The sequence below is a fragment of the Siphateles boraxobius genome, unplaced genomic scaffold (genome assembly GCF_051911475.1).
Source record: "Siphateles boraxobius isolate OS27281-9 unplaced genomic scaffold, OSU_SipBor_1 68, whole genome shotgun sequence".
NCBI lineage: Eukaryota > Metazoa > Chordata > Actinopteri > Cypriniformes > Leuciscidae > Siphateles > Siphateles boraxobius.
The window spans coordinates 2,395,310-2,418,876 of NW_027509195.1; the positions used below are offsets into that span (position 1 = coordinate 2,395,310).

The 23,567-nt window shown below is 37.0% G+C and overlaps 2 protein-coding genes across 17 annotated transcripts in view; one reads left to right on the top strand and one right to left on the bottom strand.

The window, feature by feature from the left end:
- LOC143722650 (papilin-like) overlaps positions 1-21,878 on the bottom strand; it is a 630,543-nt gene extending 608,665 nt beyond the window's left edge. For 6 of the 16 annotated variants that reach the window (XM_077214109.1, XM_077214122.1, XM_077214115.1 and 3 more), the window contains exons 1-5: positions 20,019-20,188; positions 17,602-17,772; positions 15,719-15,868; positions 14,081-14,233; positions 8,224-8,364 (exon numbers count right to left, since the gene is read on the bottom strand). In XM_077214109.1, coding sequence (XP_077070224.1) covers positions 8,224-8,364; positions 14,081-14,233; positions 15,719-15,868; positions 17,602-17,772; positions 20,019-20,145 — 742 coding nt within the window. In that variant the 5' untranslated portion in view covers positions 20,146-20,188. Of the gene's footprint in view, positions 1-8,223; positions 8,365-14,080; positions 14,234-15,718; positions 15,869-17,601; positions 17,773-20,018; positions 20,189-21,776 lie in introns of those variants that run through there. The other 10 variants (XM_077214102.1, XM_077214103.1, XM_077214114.1 and 7 more) reach the window with 10 other exon arrangements.
- Positions 1-23,567, top strand: part of LOC143722662 (uncharacterized) — a 508,319-nt gene that overhangs the window by 328,067 nt on the left and 156,685 nt on the right. The gene's annotated exons all lie outside the window — the stretch shown is intronic.

Below are 23,567 nucleotides of genomic sequence, written 5' to 3' on the forward strand. Positions count from 1 at the left end.
ACCTTTTTTTTTTTTTTTTTTTAAATGTACACAATTTTGTCTAGTTTGTCCGGTCCAGGACTTCTGGTACTCGCTAGTGAATCCAAGTCAACTGGATTTAGCCCCAAAGGTATATTGATCTTCTGTTTATCTGCAACACTGGTGATCAGTGATCTGAAAAAAAAAGGCACAACACAACGAAACAACAGCACAAAAATAACAACTGCTATGCTTATTATTATCCCCACTTTAGTAAGCCATTCCCTCGGTATTCAAATATAGAGTCAAACCACTCCCATGTATGCATGTCTCTTTCCACATTTTAAGTAGGGCTGGGTAAAAAATATAGATTTCTCGATTTTAATCGATTCTCATTTTTACGAACCGATATCGATTCTTAAATCTCAAGAATCAATTAGTTATCCTGTTTTCAGTTGATGAATGAATGGAACATTGTAGCGCGCATCCCATCCAATAAACGCAATAATCTTTGTGCTTTGTTACTATTGATATGAAATAAAGTCTCAGATTTAAAATTACGTCCATTTTCTTAAGAAATTCAAAAACATAAATACCGTTTTGGCGCTCTGGCGCAGCTCAAGAGAAGCAGCAGCGCCGAGCACACATAATCTTCTCTTCCGCCTTAATATTACCAGTTACAGCGTGAAATAAACATGAATGAGCATCTGAAAGTGTGTTAAAAGAAGAGTATAACTTATCGAAATCCTTGTTGTCACATGGAATCGCTCAATCATTGTTTCAACCGAGGAAAGACGTCAGTGAAACAGCTTGTAAACAATGTCATGTAACGTCACATTTACCTCAGAAAAACCATATCCAGTGACCATGAACTCGTTAGTCAGCTAGAAAAATTAGCTCTAGAGAGGAGCATTTTGCTAAATATATGCACCATATTACATATGCATTTTATGTTATTTTATGTTTTTCAATATTTAATGCATGTTTGAATAAATCTGGCAAGTTTTTATGACTAATATTAAATCTTTACCTTTAATATTAGGCTATAGTAGGCTAATGAAACAATTTTAATAATACAACTGACTCCCATAGTTTACAGCATTGGTTAAGAGATTTGTTTTCCTTGAGAAAATTTGCCATGTATTGTACCTGATATCCAAAATAATCAATATTGAATCGAATCGAATCGTAATCGAAATCGAATTGCAAGCTTGTGAATCGAAATCGAATCGAATTGTGAAATTTGTGTCAATACCAAGCCCTAATATTAAGTAATTTCATCTCTTTTGTTTTTCAGTTTCTTCACTGCCTAAGTGAATAATCCATCAGGGATCTGTATTATTTGGGATATAAGTACAACAGTTAGCTCCAAATATTGTGGCAAAAAACAAAAAAAAGTAGCAGTTATTTCAGTTGATTGTTTATTGTGGAATTGTTGTTGATTCTCAACCAACGATGGCCAACGCATCATCTCGGCCCCGCCCCTTCATCTACCCTCAGAAGTGCTCTGAGCACTCCAGGCTGATGCTCAGACACAAGCAGATGAAGGAGAGCCCTGACACACTGTTCGCTGAACTACAAGATCACAGTGCCATGAACAACCTGCTCTTTTTTCACCGAACACAGCCCTTTATGGCACACTGCCTTCTGTCAACATCTCACCTTTATCAAGAAAAGAGGCATCTGTAAAGGCAGACAGATCTTAGCATTTGAAGGTGCTGAAAAAAATGATGAAACAAGGTTTTTGACCCTGAACTTGTATCAAAATGGCACTGTCATGGTCCAGGGATCAGAGTCTGCTCTCAAGGTCTTCATTAAAGATTTTGAACTAATAAAAACGCTGGCACTGTCTGGTGAAGAGGACAAGAGCACGAACATTGATACCTCCCCTGGAAAATCAGTCCAAAAGATGACAGTGACTTCAGCAACTGTGATCCCATCTCCAATGTCAAGAATGAAAGACAATTTTCCACTTCTGGAAGTAGAAGTAGTGGAGATAAAAGAATTAATACTGTCCCACCTGAAAGACAACAACATGGAACAAGTGAAAATCGACATAAAGAACTTAAAACAAGAAGTTGAATATCTGCAGAGACTCAGAGAAGAAATGTCAAAAGAACTTCAGCAAACTAAAGATGAACCAAGAGAAGTAAAATCAGCTTTAAGAAGACAACTAACAGACGTTAGAAAAGAAATGCAGGAGTTATCTGCCTTGACGTCAGTACTTCGCATCAAAGATGAACTCATCACAAACCTAAAACAAAGACTCAATTCTGTGTCAGCACCTACAGAGTCTTCTGCTAAATCCTTGATTCGTCCAGAGATGCTCATGGAACATCCTCAACCTGAACAGCTACCAGTGGAAGAAGAGCCTCACTGCTCGACTGATCCAGCATCCCAGACCCACAGCTCCGCTGCACAGGACCTGAGAGAAACACATGCTCTTATCCTGACTGACTCCAATCGGAAATATGTCAGTGAGAAACTCCTATTACCAAACACGAGAGTCAAGAAAATCTGGTGTCCGAACACAAGAAGTGCTTTTCAGATCCTGTCTGAGAGTAAACATGAAAACTACAAGCACATAATAATCCACACAAGGACAAATTACTTAAGGGCCATGAAGGGCTGTGTGGCTCCAGTGAAGAGAGAGGTGGCGATCAGAGCCACACAGTGTTTCCCAGAGGCTAGAATAACTCTGTCTACACTGCTGAATAACTCTGTCCACTCCACACTGCTGCCACGCACCGACGTGCCATTCCACGTGATCCACGGGAATAATGTGGAACTCTCCAGAAGCTGTGCACTTATCCCTAATGTTCATCTAGCCCATCACAAAGACATGCATTCTCATCATATGTATGACCACGTACATCTCAATAAGCAAGGAGTGAAAGTCTTCGCCAGAGTGCTGAAAAGAACACACAAAAAAAAAACTACAATAATTCAGTGAACATTAATGGAAAAAAAATGTTAAAACTCTGTAAAGTTTTAGGACTCTACATCATTAATGGCAGAACGCGTGGAGATACATTAGGTAGATTCACTTACTGCTCCAGATTAGGAACCAGTGTGGTTGATTATTCAATAACAGATATTGACCCAAGCTTTATTAATGCCTTCACAGTCAGACCTCAGCTCCCGATCTCCGATTACTGCCAAACTGTGCTTTATCTGAAACCCCCGTGTGAAATAACTAAAACTGCTACACTTGAATCTGAAAAATTGTTTCCTCTGAAACCTAAACTTAAATGGAATCAATCCAACTCGGATCAATTCAAAGAAAACATGAACAGTCCTACTATATTAAAAATGCTGGATGAATTTATGTCCAGTGTCCACCGACTTCACTTTAGATATTAACGGAATAAATTTAGCAACAAAAAACTTAAATTATATATTCAAAACATTGACAACTCTATCTAACATTAAACAGCAAAGCAAACATAAAACAAATCAACAGAGAATGAGAAAGGATGTCTGGTTTGATGATGAATGTGCTGGTCTCAGGAAAGAGCTAAGGAGACTCTAACAAAAAGCACAAAGATCCTTCCAGCCAGACATTACGGCTTTCTTATTCAGACTGTCTGCAGAATTACAAAAGACTTATATGGAATAAAAGAGAAAAATATTTGAAAACCAGAATTGATGAAATTGAGGATTCGGTAGATCAAAACACTTTCTGGAACCTATATGAAAAACTTAAAAAACCCAAACTAGAGATGTCACTCCCTAATGGCACAATTAGGAAATCTTACTTTGAAAATTTGTATCAAAAAATTTAACCGACTGACCTTAACCAACCTCAGAGTAAAATAAAAAAAAACTCTAGAAGACTTGGAGAAAACAATTAAATATCAAAATCCATTAGATAAATCTATAACAATATCTAAGATTTTTAATATGTTCTAGTATTTCAAATTAAAGAAAGCATGTGGACAAGATCACATTAGTAATGAAATGCTTTAACTCAGCAGTCCCAACATGATTAAAACTCTAGCCAAATTATCTAATCTGGTGTTGTGGTCCGGAAGCTTCCCTGAGAGCTGGTCTGAAGGACTCATCACCCCCATATTCAAGAAAGGTGATCGATTCGACCCCAACAGTTATTGCGGAATCAGTGTGGGCAGTGCTTTAGGAAAACTGTTCTGCAGGATCATAAACAGTCTCACACATCTCATCGCACAACATTTTAAATAAAGCACAGATTGGCTTTCTATCAAAACAGCGCACGTCCGACCACAACTATTCTCTCCACACTCTCATCAACAAGAACATCAAGGACAAACAAAGAAAAATATTTGCATGTTTTGTAGACTTTAAAAAAGCATTCGATCCAATTTGGCATGATGGTCTACTTTACAAAATCCTAAAAATTGGCATTGGCTGGAAAACGTTTGATTTAATAAAATCTCTATACACCAACAGCAAAAGTGCGGTGAAAATCAGGAACCACAGAAGCGTGTTCATTCCAGCAGGGCCGTGGAGTGAGGCAGGGCTGCAGTCTGAGCCCGACTCTATTCAACATCTACATCAATGATCTGGCATCAGCGCTGGAGAGCTCTACTGTGTCCGGCCTCACTCTACACCACACACAGGTCAGGGGTCAGAGGTCAGATGTCTGCTGTACGCGGATGATCTGGTCCTGCTGTCCCGCACACCTGAGGGCCTTCAGCAGAGCCTGTCCCTGCTGGAACAATACTGTCCCGACTGGGCGCTGACAGTCAATCTGGACAAAACCAGAGTCATGGTGTTCCAGAAGGCGGACAGATCTCAGGAACACAAACACCAGTTCCTGTATAAAGGCCAGGTCCTGCAGCACAGCACAAGCTATAGCTATCTGGGCATCGACATCAGCACTTCGGGACACTTCGGTCTGGCTGACAAAACTCTGAGTGAAAAGGCTCGGGGGCTTTTTATGCTATAAAATCACGATGTGGGCACTTAAAATTACCCATTAAAACCTGGTTAAAATTATATAATTCAATAATTAAACCAATCCTTCTATATGGATGTGAATTTTGGGGACCAGTACTAAATTAAAAAAAATGTGATGAAACATCAGTAGAGAAACTACAATTGGAAATTGCCAAAAATATTTTAGGGGTTCACCGAAACACATCCACTGCCGCCTGCAGGGCTGAGCTAGGCCTGTACCCGCTGAACATCGAGATCCAGAAGAGAAATGTTCAGTTCTGGCATCACCTCCATCAGTCTGATCCAGAGTCAGTCCAATATAAAGCCCTCATTGCCAATGAAAGCTCAGCAAAACCTCATCCTCTAAACACACTCGCTCTTCAACTCGTCCATCAGACTATACTCCCCATTGACCACAGCCCCAAAACTATTGTTAAAGAAATCCACACACATCTAAAAGACACTCATGACGAATCACTAAAAGCAAGTTTTGACCTCCAAAATAAACTCCAATGTAACTCGACCCTCAATAGAACTACTAAATTGGCCAGTTATCTATTTATTAAACATTTTAAAGAAAGACAAATCCTCTCCAAATACAGATTAAGTGACCATGATCTAGAGAGATAGAGGGAGGAAGACATAGAAAAACATGAACAGAGAGAGAGCAGAGGATCTGTAGACACTGTGATCTACAGCACATAGAGGATGAGGAACACTTTCTGCTCTTCTGTTCCAAATATAACAATATAAGAGAAACTTTTTTGCCCAGATTTTAAACCTTGATTCCATCATTCTTTGAACTGAGTAACACTGAAAAAAGGTCCTTCTTACTCGGAGAAAATGATAGTACAGCTGCACTAGCGGCTAAATGTGCTAGCTATTCACAACGCCAGAGACAGCTAATTCTCTAGAGTGACCCAATGTATTTATCAAAATTTATTTACAATGCTACATATGACATGATTTATACTTATGTTTTATTATTTATATATAATATGTTGATGCTTTGGCAACATTGTGTTACACAGTCATGCTAATAAAAGCAAATTTGAAATTGAGTGAGAGTGAGACAGTGAGTGTGAGAGAAATGCCCCTGCACACCTGACTTAAGTCAACCTGGCATCTGTTTTGAGATACCTACAAATTTGTAGTCTACTAGAGGTCTCTCCACTAACTCCACAGGTCTATAGTATTTCACTTCAGCACTAACACTTGTGAATGAAAATAAGATCGTATCTATCCTGCGACGCAGTATTAATCAGACAGACTCCAAACAATGCATTTGAATATGCTTTAATCAAAGGCCGTGAGGACCTCAGATCAATCACAGAGAATCCCACCGGCAAAAAGAATACAACAATTTATATAGGATAGGTACATGGCAAAGGTAACATGACTTTCAACATGACATTTTTCTCTAATATGATTGATTCTACGTATGTGCAATTCAGCAATTTAGCAACACTCCATGATCACAGGTGGTTGAGCAGCATTTGTCCGGCAGGGCACTGACCATCAAGGGGAACAGAATTCAGCACACACTGGATTCCCCTTCAGTTAGGCACCTAGCCTGTATGGATAGTGATTCAGATTTAGTCAGGCCATTTAGTGACATTGGCCCTCATTTATCATTCTTGCGTAGAAACGGGCGTATATGTTGGCGTAAGATTACGCTTGCACTCCTCTCACCGTCTGATTTATGAAGCTGTGCGTACCTGCAATACTGCAATAATGATAAATGCCGCGGCTAAAAACTATTGTCATTAGAATAACACGGCCCTATATATATTCAAGTCTCCGCTTCCCCCACGCCCTCATTTTACGCCATGGACACACGGAAGACGGCAAAGAAGAAAAACTTCTCCGACGGGGAGCCGATATGACCTATCACAATGCATTTTTTTACAGCACGTGTTTTGAAACAATTAGCATTTAATTTTGTGTCACGTCACATGTATTGGGGTGTACAATAGTGATGATGATGTGATGTGTACAATAGTGATGATGATGTGATGTGGAGTACCATTCATTCACATTAATAATTGCATGACAATTTGTAATGTTGTTATTATGATTTTTATTATTAATGACGCTTATTGTTATTTAGAAGAAGAATGTCGTTGTTGTTATTATTATTATTTAAAAGGTCATTTTTATTATTTTGTCAGTCTGAATTATTCTTTGGTCATTGAAAGCCTTTCATTACTGAGCCCAGTCCGTGCGCACCTGCCGGGCCTAACCCTGAAACGTCAGTTAAAGCGCACAGGCTCGCAACTGAAGGAATACATATGCTTACAAATCAAATGCTTTGGTAAAGTCACACAAATTAAACATTGAAGTCGATGTTGCACAAAAATAAACACTGAAGTTTATAATAACCATGTTGTTGTTTTTTTACAGTGGGTCATAATTTATCATATCTTTTAGTTTGTCTGTGCGTTTTGTGGTGTTAGGAATTGTTTTTCTGCGCATTTCCGCACTTACTCAAAACGTGCGTACATGTACACCACCTCATGAGCTGGCGTAGGATTTGAGCGTGCCGTACGACAACGTCCATATTGATCAATCTCAAAGTCACAGTGGTTTTGGTTGTACGCTGGAAATTTGGTGTACGCACTTTTGATAAATGAGGGCCATTAAGCCTCAGATGTACAGCAAAAAACACAAGGCATGAATAGCATGCGATTCACTCTGTAAGTAAAATAAGTATTATTCATAACCTTTATTCATTTTGTAAGATGTGCCTAAAACAGTGCTATATTAGGCACAATTCAGGTACCTTTGACAGAATATAACAAAATAATAATTATAAAATAAAACGCAATCTGAAAGGCAATGAGAAAGCTGACCCAAACATTAATGTAATAAATATATAATAATATTTTACAATCCATTTGTTAACATTCGTTAACAATCCATTTGTTAACATGAACTGACAATGAAAAATACTCCAAAAGCATTTATTAAGTAAGGAATAATTGATGCGCCGTTGAATTATTAGAAAATAACGCACACCTGAAGTGGTAATGCGGTCATGTGCATTATATTCAACAGACCGGAGTCAATTATTCCACTTACAATCTTATTTTGTTTTAAACAAGGAAAAAATGTGTGTTTTTAATCCTATTGTTTAACATATTTATTTGGTCAGTGTCGTTGTGGGTTTTGGAGCTTTTGCTGTAAGGACCTTTCAAATAAGTGAAATCGTTTCGAGGAATTGATATGGACAATGCGGTCATCTACTTTACACGTGAATTTCCCTGAAAATAATTACACACCTTACATCGTTCATCAACCACACCGATTCAACATCCCTATAATATATAATAAAATGTAATAGAATACCTGTAATTGGAGCCATACACTGAAGTCCACATTCAGTGCTGCAGCATTTCTCATTGTTGGGACAGTCATTGTCATTGGCACACAACTCGTTACACTTTGGTTTTTTGTAATATCTGACTGGACACACTCCTGGCTTTGCTGCTATATAGACACAGAGAAGACAGAGAAGCCATTTCACTGAATGCTGAATTAATTTTTCACTTTTTTTTTTGGTTCTTTTGCTGTTGTTGCTGTGAGGACCTTTGAAATAACTGAATTCATTTGGCGAAGTCATATGGACATGTTCGCAATGCGGTAAAGCCCTGCCTGGAACTACTTTAGCCATGCGTTTCCCTGAAAATAATTGCATACCTTAGAATCTTCCTCAACCAATCAGATTCAAGCATTCAACAGCCCAATAGTATAATATAATACACAAACCATTAGTTCCAGTCCTTGATGCCTATTGGTCAATAGCTGTGTTTTATTCGTAAGGTCTCAGGAAAAACAACTTTTAAGTGTCAAGTCTCGTACAATTAGGCATCGGGCGAAACGGCCTTAGACAAAAAGGCATGAGAAATTAAGGCATCGGGTGAAACGGACTCTATACATTCACTGCAAATTTCTTTTTTCTTCATAGGGGTAAAACAAAGTTGGAAAGATCTTTGCAGCGATATAGACCTACTGCAAGTGAACATCCTGAAGTCGTGCTGAGAGCGGCGTTTCTAGATAAATATATGCAGCAGTTGGTCATAGTGATGTGAATATGTTTGCACCAGCTCTGTAATCCAGCATTCCAGTCAAGTCACGTCACTTATTTTATTTATAGGCTCTACAGTAATATTATATGTATGCATGTATGCGTGTGTATATATATATATATATATATATATATATATATATATATATATATATATATATATATATATAGTCTATATGGTATATAGTCAAAATTAGTGCAATAAATGTTTTATTTAATGCGATACAATTTAACGCAATTACTCAACTCGTGCGCACAAAAAGACGCATGCCAGAATAGAGTTATCTTTTGCGCTTGAACAGATTTGATCTTAGAGTTTGTGTACGCTAAAATCCTTGCCAAGATTCATATTTATAAAATTTATTTTAAAAAGATGTACACACTTTTCCTTGTGGCAGAGTCGGAGTACTGCAGGTATTCGGAATTCTAAGCAGCAATTTATAATTTAAGTATAATATATTATTATTATTATTATTATGGATGTGCATTTTTGGTCATTTTTCCTGACAGAGAAATCTATTCTTATATCGTTACAACGGTTTACATGGAATATGTTAATTAACAAACAAAAAACACATTGCGGCTGTGTATTCTACGCTACGAGTCGTCACAAAAACGAACCTGAAAGGAAACTGAGACGGCTGAAAGCACATCCTGTTTGTTTATTTTACAAATTACAGTTTGTTCCTTACAAATCACTAGGACACATTTCTAAATACTTAGTCTAGTTCACATAGACTGATGTTATGATTACTGTGTGAAGAGTTCTGAAAAAGTGGCCTGTGATCAGTTATCTTTGCCTTTTAATTTTTTTTGATTAAATGACGACATTTCAATTTGCATGATGTTTTTTTTCACATAGACAAACATCATTAAAACGTTACGTACTATACAGACCAATTTGCACATTTACATTAACTTAAATTTAAAAGTTTTGAAAAGAGAGAGAAAAAAAAAAGATATGACTGAAATTTGCACCATTTTCTGAAATCTTGAAAAAAAAAAAAAAAATATATATATATATATATATATATATATATATATATATATATATATATATATCCTTCAAAACAATTAGATGTAACTGAACACCTACACAAGTGGTTACTTCAATTTCATTAAATGTGTACTGAAATGCAAACATTGACCATGTAACATAAGCATGCTTACTGCAGTAGAGAGTGTCATTCTTGTTTTTAAAGAAAAAGACGACATTGTATAATGCCACCTGATGTTTGTTTTAGGAGTGTGTTTGTTGTGTGAAACCTCTGCTAGGGTTCAGGAAGAATGAGTTGATTTGAGACATGTATTAAGTGTTTTGGTTTTAGAGCTTTAGTGCATTTTGAATGTGAAATTAACTGCTAGGGGATGTGTGAAGAGTTTTGACAAAGTAAAATAAAACTGTAAATCACAATATTTAGTTTTTATTGTGAGTATACACAAATAAAAGTAAACCCTTTTGATTTTTTTTCTCTCAACGCAATTTTGACTGATATGATAGCATACTTTAACCATGCAGCAAACATTTTAAAAATAGCTTGAAAAACTAACTTGAAAAATTACTTAATACCTTTTTCCATAATTATGCTAATACCTTTTTCCATAATTATGCTGATCCCTTATTAGTATTATTATCATTAGTATTATTAGGCTATAGTATTATTAACAGGCTAATCAATTAACAGGCTAATCAATTGGAAGACTCCCAAAACCCGGTTAGCATAATTGACCGTTCGCAAAAGCCACGACCCCCTAGTTATTGTTACTACTCCTGTCAAACAAATGGTCAAACACGACCAGCGCGACAGATTCATGGGCCATGACGGGAAGAGGTATCCACAGTATTCCTGCGCCCCATGACGCTTTGCGCGAGTTATGGGTGTAACTTCCGTTAAGCTGTAAACAATCAGTGAAAAGACTAGCTCTATGAATGCAATAGGTTAAAAAAAAGTGTCACATGACAGACATCCCAAGTCTCCCGGAAGTTGCGGGACTCTCCCGCATATTGATAGCGGCTCCCTGATGCCCGCAAATTAGTTCAAATCTCCCGGAATCTAGAGCTCGCCAGCTATATTCAAAATACGCAATGAAGGAGACACTACTATCGAGGCTAATGCTTATACCGGTCTCAAGCGAAATCTGAGAATGACCTGTAACAGTTACATAAAATGCAACCAGCACAGCCTTTAAGAAGATTTTTTAAGCTGGTTCAGTGGCTAATTGTTTGGAGTTAGAAATATATATCTCGCGCTGCATAGCCTATTTAGTAATTTTGACTCCGATACAGGATTATACATTTGCTTTAACACGGCAACTTGTGTGTCATGCTGATGCGATTTTCGTGTTTAAAAAGTAACTATACATAAGAGACTGAAAGATGCAGATCTTATGTATAGATATTATGTAAATAATGTACCATACATTTAAGGTTATTTCTATTCGTTACGATATTGATATACAGGTCCTTCTCAAAAAATTAGCATATTGTGATAAAGTTAATTATTTTCCAGAATGTAATGATAAAAATTAAACTTTCATATATTTTAGATTCATTGCACACCAACTGTAATATTTCAGGTCTTTTATTGTTTTAATACTGATGGTTTTGGCATACAGCTCATGAAAACCCAAAATTCCTGTCTCAAAATTAGCATATTATGAAAAGGGTCTCTAAACGAGCTATTAACCTAATCATCTGAATCAACTAATTAACTCTAAACACCTGCAAAAGATTCCTGAGGCTTTTAAAAACTCCCAGCCTGTTTCATTACTCAAAACCGCAATCATGGGTAAGACTGCCAACCTGACTGCTGTCCAGAAGGCCATCATTGACACCCTCAAGCAAGAGAGTAAGACACAGAAAGAAATTTCTGAACAAATAGGCTGAACAAATCAAGGCACCTCAGTGGGAAGTCTGTGGGAAGGAAAAAGTGTGGCAAAAAACGCTGGACAACGAGAAGAGGTGACCGGACCCTGAGGAAGATTGTGGAGAAGGACCGATTCCAGACCTTGGGGGACCTGCGGAAGCAGTGGACTGAGTCTGGAGTAGAAACATCCAGAGCCACCGTGCACAGGCGTGTGCAGGAAATGGGCTACAGGTGCCGCATTCCCCAGGTCAAGCCACTTTTGAACCAGAAACAGCGGCAGAAGCGCCTGACCTGGGCTACAGAGAAGCAGCACTGGACTGTTGCTCAGTTTTGCATGTCATTCGGAAATCAAGGTGCCAGAGTCTGGAGGAAGACTGGGATAAGGAAATGCCAAAATGCCTGAAGTCCAGTGTCAAGTACCCACAGTCAGTGATGGTCTGCGGTGCCATGTCAGCTGCTGGTGTTGGTCCACTGTGTTTTATGAAGGGCAGGGTCAATGCAGCTAGCTATCAGGAGATTTTGGAGCACTTCATGCTTCCATCTGCTGAAAAGCTTTATGGAGATTTCATTTTTCAGCACGACCTGGCACCTGCTCACAGTGCCAAAACCACTGGTAAATGGTTTACTGACCATGGTATTACTGTGCTCAATTGGCCTGCCAACTCTCCTGACCTGAACCCCATAGAGAATCTGTGGGATATTGTGAAGAGAAAGTTGAGAGACGCAAGACCCAACACTCTGGATGAGCTTAAGGCCGCTATCGAAGCATCCTGGGCCTCCATAACACCTCAGCAGTGCCACAGGCTGATTGCCTCCATGCCACGCCGCATTGAAGCAGTCATTTCTGCAAAAGGATTCCCGACCAAGTATTGACTATTGAGTGCATAACTGAACATAATTATTTGAAGGTTGACTTATTTTTGTATTAAAAACACCTCTTTTATTGGTTGGATGAAATATGCTAATTTTTTGAGACAGGAATTTTGGGTTTTCATGAGCTTTATGCCAAAATCATCAGTATTAAAACAATAAAAGACCTGAAATATTTCAGTTGGTGTGCAATGAATCTAAAATACATGAAAGTTTAATTTGTATCATTACATTATGGAAAATAATGAACTTTATCACAATATGCTAATTTTTTGAGAAGGACCTGTATGAACTGATGTTGTCGAAGCTTCATGCTTTCCCTGTTGCGAACGTGCACTCCTCTAAACTGTAGTCTACGGATGCTGCACTGATAGTTGACTGCTGCTCATTTTCCCCTGAGAATATCATGTTAATAACAACCCTTTAGAAAAAGTAATTCCTTTGTGGATTCTCTTGATCTGCTTTCTCCATGTTTCTTTGACTAATCTCAGTGTCTCAGTCTCACGCGCGCTGCTTTCTCCATGTTTCTTTGACTAATCTCAGTGTCTCAGTCTCACGCGCGCTGCACGCGAGTTAACCATGTTCGACACATTTAATTGGGAGTGGGGCCGTCCACACTGTTTTTATCCATTGTAGACACCGCTCACGTTGTGTTTTCGGCTTTGGAAACGGAAAGAACACAACTCCTCCAGACAATCTCTCAGGGTACCTAGTGTCCGATTTACAAACGCTGTGGGCGCACCGCTTCACCACCTTGCTTGGAGTCAATGTTTGACAGACCTGCTCACATAGTAACGGTTGCTATGATGTGTGATTGGACAATGGCCGTTTTGGGGGAGGGGCCGGCGAAAGGTCAATTACACAGCATTAAAGTTAAATTATTTAGCATGTATATTTTGATTCCACAAGTGTGGAATTATTAATTATTTTGGCTAATCCGCCAAAAGGACACCGATTTCGGCCTCGCTAAAATAATTTCTCTTGTCGCTAGTAATTATCAAGTAAAGAATTTGGAGGTTGACTGGTGCTATTTTATATGCTTATGTTAATTAGGGGGCGTTTACAAGGCAAAATAATGTTGCAATGTGTTATTTAGCAAATTTTTAAACATGCAACTAAAACTAGTGAATTATACAAATTTACAAAATGATCTCAGTGGGAAGTTCTATACAACCTAACGAGTTACATTTGCAGCAATAAAACGGGTCAAAATAAAATCAATTCAGGTACAGATAGCCAACAGCTTACAACTCGCTCTCTTCTGGATTTATTCTGTACGTCATTGAGGGGGGCAGTTTGAAACTTATATGCTTCCACCTGAGGCCATTTTGCTCGATTCCTAATTGTAAGAGAACTGACGTTGAATATTATAATATAATACCTGTAAGTGCAGCCATACACTGAAGTCCACATCCATTGCTGCAGCATTTCTCATTGTTGGCACAGTCAGTGTCATTGGCACACGACACAAAACGTATCAGGACACACTTTCCTGGTTCATATTTTCTGCTTGGACACACTCCTGGCTTTGCTGTTATACAGACACATGACAGAAGCCATATCAGTGAATGCTGAATGTTTTTTTTTACCAGGGTTTTTGTTTTTTTTGCTGTTGTTGCTGTGAGGACCTTTGAAATAACTAAAATCATTTGGCGAAGGGATATAGACATGTACATAATACGGTCAAAACCTGCCTGGAACTACTTTAGCTGTAAGTTTCCCTGAAAATAATTTTACACCTTAGCATCTTCGGCAACCAAATAGATTTAAGCTTTCAACAGCCCTGCGGTGAACTTTAAATTTATAAGTTAACATTTGATATTTCAATTTCTTATTAAACGTTAAAATAATAATAATAACAATAAATAAAAATGCATTCAACTGGAAGAAAAAAACCTTCCAAAAATTATCTTGCATGCCCCCTCTTAATGGGGCCCCTGACCGTAGTGTATTATATATATATATATATATATATATATATATATATATATATATATATATATATATAGGAGGCCATGGTTACATACACCATATTGCCAAAAGTCTTGGGATATCTGCCTTTACATGCCCATTCTTAATCCGTAGGGCTTAATATGGAGTTGGCCCAGCCTTTGCAGCTAGAACAGAATTAACAATAAATAAATACATTGCAACCATGGCCTCCTACCTAATATATATTATACACTACGGGCAGGGGCCCCATACAGTGGGGGCATGCAAGAGAATTTTTGGAAGATTTTTTTCTTCCAGTTGAATGCATTTTTATTAATTAATAATTCTTATATTTATTATTTTAACATTTAATAAGAAATTGAAATAATATCAAATGTTAACTAATCAATTTAAAGTTCACCGCAGGGCTGTTGAAAGCTGATGCTAAGGTGTGCAATTATTTTCAGGGAAACTCACAGCTAAAGTAGTTCCAGGCAGGTTTTGACCGTATTATGTACATGTCTATATCCCTTCGCCAAATGATTTTAGTTATTTCAAAGGTCCTCACAGCAACAACAGCAAAAGAACCAAAAACCCTGGTAAAAAAAACACATTCAGCATTCAGTCACAGTCATCGGTACACAACATGAAACGTATCAGGTCACACTTTCCTGGTTTATATTTTCTGATTGGACACACTCCTGGATTTACTGTTATACAGACACATATCAGAGAATCACCCATATCACTGAATGCTGAATTTTATTTTTACTGTAAAAAAATTTATTTTTTAGAAGTTGTACCTAGGCTAAATATTATTGGAATACGTTTTACTAGAAATAACCATTTCGGTCTTTCTACTTTAACACGTAATCTTTTATTTTTCGGTTTTGGTTCCTTTGCTGTGAGGACCTTTGAAATAACTGAAATTATTTGGCGAAGTGATATTAAAATGTTCGCAATGCGGTCAAGACCTGCCTGAAACTACTTTAGCCGTGCGTTTCCATGCAAATAATGGAACACCATATAATCTTCATCAACCAATCAGATTCAAGCTTTCAACAGCCCCCAAAGTATAATATAATACCTGTAACTGGAGCCATACACTGAAGTCCACATCCATTGCTACAGCATTTCTCATTGTTGGCACAGTCAGTGTCATTGGCACACGACACGAAACGTATCAGGGCACACATTCCTGGTCCATATTTTCTGCTTGGACACACTCCTGGCTTTACTGTTGTACAGACACATGACAGAGAAGCCGTATCACTGAATGCTGAATGTTTTTCTTCACTAGAGTTTGATTCTTTTGATGTTGTAGGTTGTAAGGACCTTTGAAATAACTGCATTACGTACATGTCATATAACTTTGTGAAATTATTTCAGTCAAGACCTGCCTAGCAATTTCTGATCTAAAATGGTTTCTACACTATTTTTTTTTTTTTTGCGTGCGTGCGCACGCGTGTTCCTTTTAAAGACCTCTGGTAATATTATCCATTACTAACTGAAACTCACTGAAAGCACACACACGCGTATCTGTATATTCCAGAGAAGTCTCGATCGACAGGACGGCACGACCGTCAGCTTCCCAGAGAGTGATCGACCACTACATTAGAGTAGGTTATAATCAGGACACTCTTGTGTGATAAATCATATCATAGGCTTGTGTATATAAAGACAGGAACTAAATGGACATTCTCTGTATAGAAATTAGGTATGAACATGTGAGAATTTACCAAGATCATTCTAAATGTGTTTTTTTTTTTTTTACTGGTCAAACCAAATTTTAGTAGCTAGCTAGCTACAGCACTCGAAAAGACTAGTACAATCAGGTTGTAGTACCCATTACCACTAGACTAGTGAGTTTAGTTTTACAGATACTTTGCCAAAGCAATGGCATAAAACTCAACGTTAAAGACCCCTTTTGTTATGAAGTTTAAAAATATTTTCAGTTAATTATGAATTATATATATTAACTAAATAAGAAATATGACTATTGCAATAACACTTACAATATTAAAAAATAAAAATATATATTTAATTAATACAAAAATATAATTAGAAAATAACAACAATTTTTAATTTACAGAAAACTTATTTTACGAAAAACTGCAGGGTTACCAGGTAACATGCAGCTAAATCTCATTAAGATTAGTAGCATGCAAAAATGTTTATTCAATTAATGTGGATAAATATCAGGTATAGAATATAGCTACATGTTAATTTTTCTCAAGAAAAAAACAACAACAACTCCTTAATGCTGTAAACATACAGTGAGCTGCTACTATCATTAAAGGGTTAAAATTAACAACCCAAATAAATATAATGCAGTTTTTATAATATTTTTAATGATAAGAGTAAAAAATATTATAAATATAGGGCTTATATTTAGCAAAATACTCCCATCTATGGTTAATTTTTCTAGCTGTGGTCATTAAATGGCTTTCCTGTGGTAGGTCTAAATGTTACGTTTCGTGACATTGTTTTCTAGCTGTTTTATTGACCTAATTCCATGGTTGAAACACTGATTGAGCGATTACATGAGACATGATACATTTCATCAAGTTGTACGGTTTCTTTCAATATATAGTTCATTCATGTTTATTTAATATCAACTAAAGAACTTTAGATCAGTTCATGTGCAGCTCGAACTGAGGTGCTACGGCGATCTTTCACGTCACATTAAATAGCACCAAAACAATATTTATTGTTTGAATTTCGGCAATAAAATTGACAGAATTTGAAAGCTGAGACTTTGTTTCATATCAAAAGTAGCCTGCACTGTCAGTTTCCTTTTTGCTTTGCTCTCCTTTCACACAATGAAAAATTGTGAAGTGTGAGAGTTGGCAGCCCTGTCTTCACTAACATTGTAGATATTTAAAGTCTTTGGAGATAATTGGCCACAGAGCCTTTGCAAGTCATAATCCGTCCCTGTGTATTATCCCAAGTGTAATGTGTGTGTCCTACCGTTTCTCACTCCGCATGACTTCTCGCACTCTTTCTGGCTGTTGAACCTGTTGCCATTTCCCATGCAGCCTCCATATATGAAGGGGACACACTTTCCCGCAGCAGAATCGAAGGCCCACATGGGGATGTATGCGAAACAAGGACCAGCGTGTATTGGCAGTCCACAGGCAGCTAGATGGAGAAAATACACGGTATATATAAGGACTACACCATGATGAATTGTGTGCTGGTCACTATGGGCCTCAGCTGGGCCGTAATCCATCTTTGGATCACACACACAGACAGACCTACCATTTTGAGGATTTTCCACAGGCTTAATGGTTTTAAAATAATAATAATAATAATAATAATAATTATTAATAACTCGTTACATTTATATAGCGCTTTTCAAGTTACTCAAAGCGCTTTACATAAAAGGGGGGGGGGGATTTGGGAATCTCAACCACCACCAATGTGCAGCATCCACCTGGATGATACGACGGCAGCCATATTGCGCCAGAACGCCCACCACACACCAGCTTACTGGTGGAGAGGAGACAGTGATGAAGCCAATCAGTATATAGGGATTATTTGGAGGCCATGATGGACAGAGGCCAATGGGCAAATTTGGCCAGTTTTTATACTGTACAAACTGTATATTCTGTTCCCTAACGCTAAACCTACCTATTACAGAAATGTCGTCAGGAACCACTCTTTGAGCGTCTTTCTTTGTGTGAAAGGTATTGGAAAAATAACTATGTTATTACAGTACAGCACAACTTAAATTGAAGTGAGACTACATTTTAAAACATTGCCTTATTTTTTTGTTGTTGCCTAAATTCTGAAGGATCCAAAAAAAAAAAAAAAAAAAAAAAAAAGCCAAGAGAGAGCAATAGAGTATTTTTTAGCATACTTATTTTTTTGAACTGTAAAAACGTACACCCTTCACTCTACAGATGTTTAAATTACTGTAAAAGATGCAAATAAGCAGAGTGTCAGATTGTAATTCAGATTGTAATAACGATTACCACTAGACTAGTGAGTTTAGTTTGTTTGACAGATACTTTGCCAAAGCAATGGCGGTAAACACAACGTTAAAGACCTCTTTTGTTATAAAGTTTAAACATTTTCAGTTCACTATGATACATATATATATATATATATTCATTCATTATGAACTGAAAAAAAAATGAATCGAATGAAAAAACGAATTATCATGAATAATTCAAACTGTTCTGCTTGAGGCCTCAAGGAGAACCGTTTGAATTATTCATGATCATAACTTCAGGCTGCACAATTAAAATAGGCGATTTTTTTGTTTGTTTTAAATTCGCAAAAATGTTGTGCTGATATTAATATGACTAATAGTAATAATTATGATTATTATTGCTAAATAAAATTAACTAAATAAGAAATATGACTATTGCAATAACACTTTCAATATTAAATAACAATATAATAAATATAATAATAAGAAAATAACAATATTTTTATTTTACAGAAAACTTATTTTACAAAAAAACTGCAGGGTTACCTGTTAACATGCAGCTATGACTAAAAACTTGCATCACAATAAGTGTATTGTGATTGTCAAAATATTTGGTGACTAAATCTCATTAAGATTAGTAACAACATGCGAAAATGTTTAAATTAAATTAATGTGGAAAAATATCAGGTATAGAATAGCTACATGTTAATTTTTCAAGAAAAAATTAATAATCTCACTAATGCTGTAAACATACAGTGAGCTGCTTCTATCATTAAAGGTAAAAATTGATAACTATTATAAAAACGGCATTATATTTTTTTGTTATAATATTTTTAATGATATGGGTAAAAATATTAATGATACGAGTTAAAATATTGTATGTAATATAGGGCTTATATTTAGCAAAATACTCCCATCTATAGTTAATTTTTCTAGCTGTGGTCATTAAATGGCTTTCCTGTGGTAGGTCTAAATGTTACGTTTCGTGACATTGTTTTCTAGCTGTTTTATTGACCTAATTCCATGGTTGAAACACTGATTGAGCGATTACATGAGGCATGATACATTTCATCAAGTTGTACGGTTTCTTTCAATATATAGTTCATTCATGTTTATTTAATATCAACTAAAGAACTTTAGATCAGTTCATGTGCAGCACGTCACATTAAATAGCACCAAAACAATATTTATTGTTTGAATTTCGGCAATAAAATTTACCGAAATTGAAAGCTGAGACTTTGTTTCATATCAAAAGTAACCTGCACTGTCAGTGTCCTTTTTGCTTTGCTCTCCTTTCACACAATGAAAAATTGTGATGTGTGAGAGTTGGCAGCCCTGTCTTCACTAACATTGTAGATATTTAAAGTCTTTGGAGATAATTGGCCACAGAGCCTTTGCAAGTCATAATCCGTCCCTGTGTATTATCCCAAGTGTAATGTGTGTGTCCTACCGTTTCTCACTCCGCATGACTCCTCACACTCTTTCTGGCTGTTGAACTTGTTGCCATTTCCCATGCAGCCTCCATATATGAAGGACACACACTTTCCCGCAGCAGAATCGAAGGCCCACATGGGCATGTATGCTTCACAAGGACCAGCGTCTATAGGCAGTCTACAGGCAGCTAGATGGAGAAAATACACTGTATATAAGGACTACACCATGATGAATTGTTTGCTGGTCCCTTCGGGCCTCAGCTGGGCCGTAATCCATCTTTGGATCACACACACAAAACACCAGTCTCAAACACACACACGTTGGTGCACCTATCATTGTGAGGACTTTACACAGGCTTAATGGTTTTTATACTGTACAAACTGTATTTTATGTTCCCTAACGCTAAACCTACCCATTACAGAAAACTTTCTGCATTTTTAAATGTTTTATAAAACATTGTTTAGTATGTTTAAAAGGGTAAGTTCGACGTTTTACAAGTAAAGCCCTGTTTTAAGATAGTTTCTGATGAAATCGAACGGTTAAGATTAAAATTTGGACATGCTGCTGTCCCGAGAATTTTAGGATTTTGTGTTAGCACCCCCCCACCTATACAATGCTTTCATAGGTGGATTGGAACAATCATTCATATAAACGCATTAAACTTTAGTTTACAAAGACGTGAAACTCACCAAGTGGTCTGGGGTGTTCACTGATATGCGCATGCAGAAATCGCTGCAAAAGATGCTTAAAATAGAAACTATTTTAAGTAGCCATAGCCAAGTGATCACAATGGTGCAGCTATGATTCAACTGTGTTAATCTATGTGAAATTATTATAAATATCAGTTTACGCCATTTGATTATGTCATCAAAGCTTGAAGTCAGAGGTTATTAGGCAAGGCTGGCCTGTTTAAAAAATAGCCCTTACTCACACTGGTCAATAGCCTGGTGTGTGGAAAGTGGAAATGTGGCCAATAATGTCTGACTGGCATATAACTAAACAAATCAAAGGAACATAAACGGTTTAACGGAGGGGGCTCCATGGTGTGCAAATTGTAAGTCAACCATGGTTAATAGTTTGTTTCAGCAAGTTAATAGTTTTGCAATATGGGACTCAAGCTTTTTCACATTTATTTGCTTTAAATCAAAGTAGTTTAGAAATCAACTTTATCCCTAAATTGATCTAGTGTTATGTAAAAAAAGTGCGTAAAGTTGTAAACATTTTTATGAAACGATTAGTTCGAATCCTTGATTCTGATTGATCACGGCTATGATCGCTTCAACCAACGGTGCAACTAATAGTAAGCGTTTTGCTTTTCTTATCTTTACCCCGGGGTTAAAGTAAAAAGATGACTGTGAAAAATAGCAGTATAATTGGTGAGTAGCCTATAGTGTAGTTGGTGAGATGCATTTTCATGTCAATCCGTGTTACTTAAATTCAGGGCGTGCAGCAGCAAACAGACTCGGTGCGGAAACAATCGCTACACTGTAATGCGCACATCAGCTGGAAAGCATTGCCGGACCACATCCGCGTGCAGTGTAAAAGTTCTAAGCTAACCTGTTAACATGGGTAAGAAAAAAGGCATTGGAAACGGAGTATGTGTAAAACAAGCGTCAGTCATTTCAATATAAAAGTCTTCTCTACTGACTGAATCAGATAATGCCAATTTATACATTTAAAGTTCATCTTTCACTGGACACCTGTAGGCCTACTGTTACACTGGTTTATGCATTCCTTCAGGCTGCGTAATGAAGTTAAAGATAATGGATCTCACCTGTGTGTCGTCCTAGAGCAGCTTCTGTTGTGCTCAAGCATCCAGACAGACACAATAACACAGCGCAGTACACTCGAGCCGTCATCCTCTCCACCTGCGATTTACAATGGAAAATCATAATTACAACAGGACCGAGAGTATTTAAGCTAACGCTCAACCAATGGCGTGAGTTTGGGGCGGGATGATCTGTTTTGACGAGTAACCTGGAGCCGGCAGATATACGCCCCTGACAGTTTTACGCCCCTGTTGTACCTGATGCGTCCAATAGGGGGATATACTACGAAATAACATAATTAAATCGACTCTTACACATGAATTTTTTTTTGTTTTTATTCATTTAAATATAAACGTTACAGTGTAGATCTGCACGGATTAAAAGGTCTGTAGCTATTCAGTTGGGCTTCACTCTCTTCACTCAGCCTACAGAAGACTGTGTTTTTGTGAATTGAAAATTTAAAAATACCCAGTTGGATCAACTATGCTATGACAAGTATATGACCTACTGCAGTTATAGGCCTATTCACCGTATGTTTTTATATGGAAAACTGAGTGAAATATGTTGTTGTGAATTTATAGTTACATTTAGATATTAACCAAATTTAGCCCATTAGACATTCAGTACCGTGTAATCATATGGATCCTTGATTAGCTTAAAATTAAAATTCCATGACTCCCCTATGGTTTGCCCCTCTTTAACTATTTTAAAAAGGACATCCATGGTGATTTTATCGTGTGTGTGCGTGTGTGTGTGTGTGTGTGTGTGTGTGTGTGTGTGTGTGTGTGTGTGTGTGTGTGTGTGTGTGTGTGTGTGTGTGCAGAATTGATGTCAGGTGTGTGTGGATTGCATCAATTTGCTCCTGATCTTCAAAGTACAATGGCACAAGTGAAAAAAGTGTCAAGCCACTTTGATTTCTTTTGGCCACCAATGATGGACTGTGCAGAGAAAACTGAAAATGACATTAAAACCACGTCCATGTATGTCTATTTTGTCTAGTTTATTTTGTAAGTCGTAAAAAAAAGATGGGTGTTTATAAGTTTACAGAGAAACTTTCATTTTCTTATAGCTAAAGCAAACACACACCTTTATGAGATGCAAGTTAAAAAGAATTTGGTAAAGACAGAGTATGATAAAACCCACAATAAAAGTGCACATACCCTACATTTTAGTCCAGACCAGTGAGCTATTTTAAGAAATGATGTTGGAAATAATCAAAATATTTGAGTGAGTGTGCAGTTCAACTCATTACTTGAGATTTACATACATGTATACATATATGCCTATTATAAATGTGTCTTTTGTGTGTTCACACCATAGACTAAAAAAACAAGTTCATATATTTCCAATATCTACTGTAATGTTGCCCCAGAAACCATGTGGAGTATGTTTTAATGTAAGGAGTAAACAGGGTCTTACCAGAAGAGGCCATCTCACGCAAGCTAAAGACAGGCAACACAAGAAAATTAAAAAGATTTTAATTAAAAATTTTTAAAGTGAGTAGAGAAGACTAGGGGAAGCTAAACCTACACGTGGTTAGCTAAGTTAAAGCCAGATAGAACATAAACTTGACCGTCAATAACTTTTTGTCTCTCAAAATAAATTATAGACTCATCCATTGATATAGAAATTAATTGATATCTAGGCTACCTATACCAAGCTAATCGTTTATAAATAATAAATGTTGCATCATTGCTAAACAACAATAACTTTAGCAGATTATTTAACACAAATGACAGAATCTAAAAAATTTTGTCAGATTTTCATTGTAACGATAAAAATCTTGATTATATGGT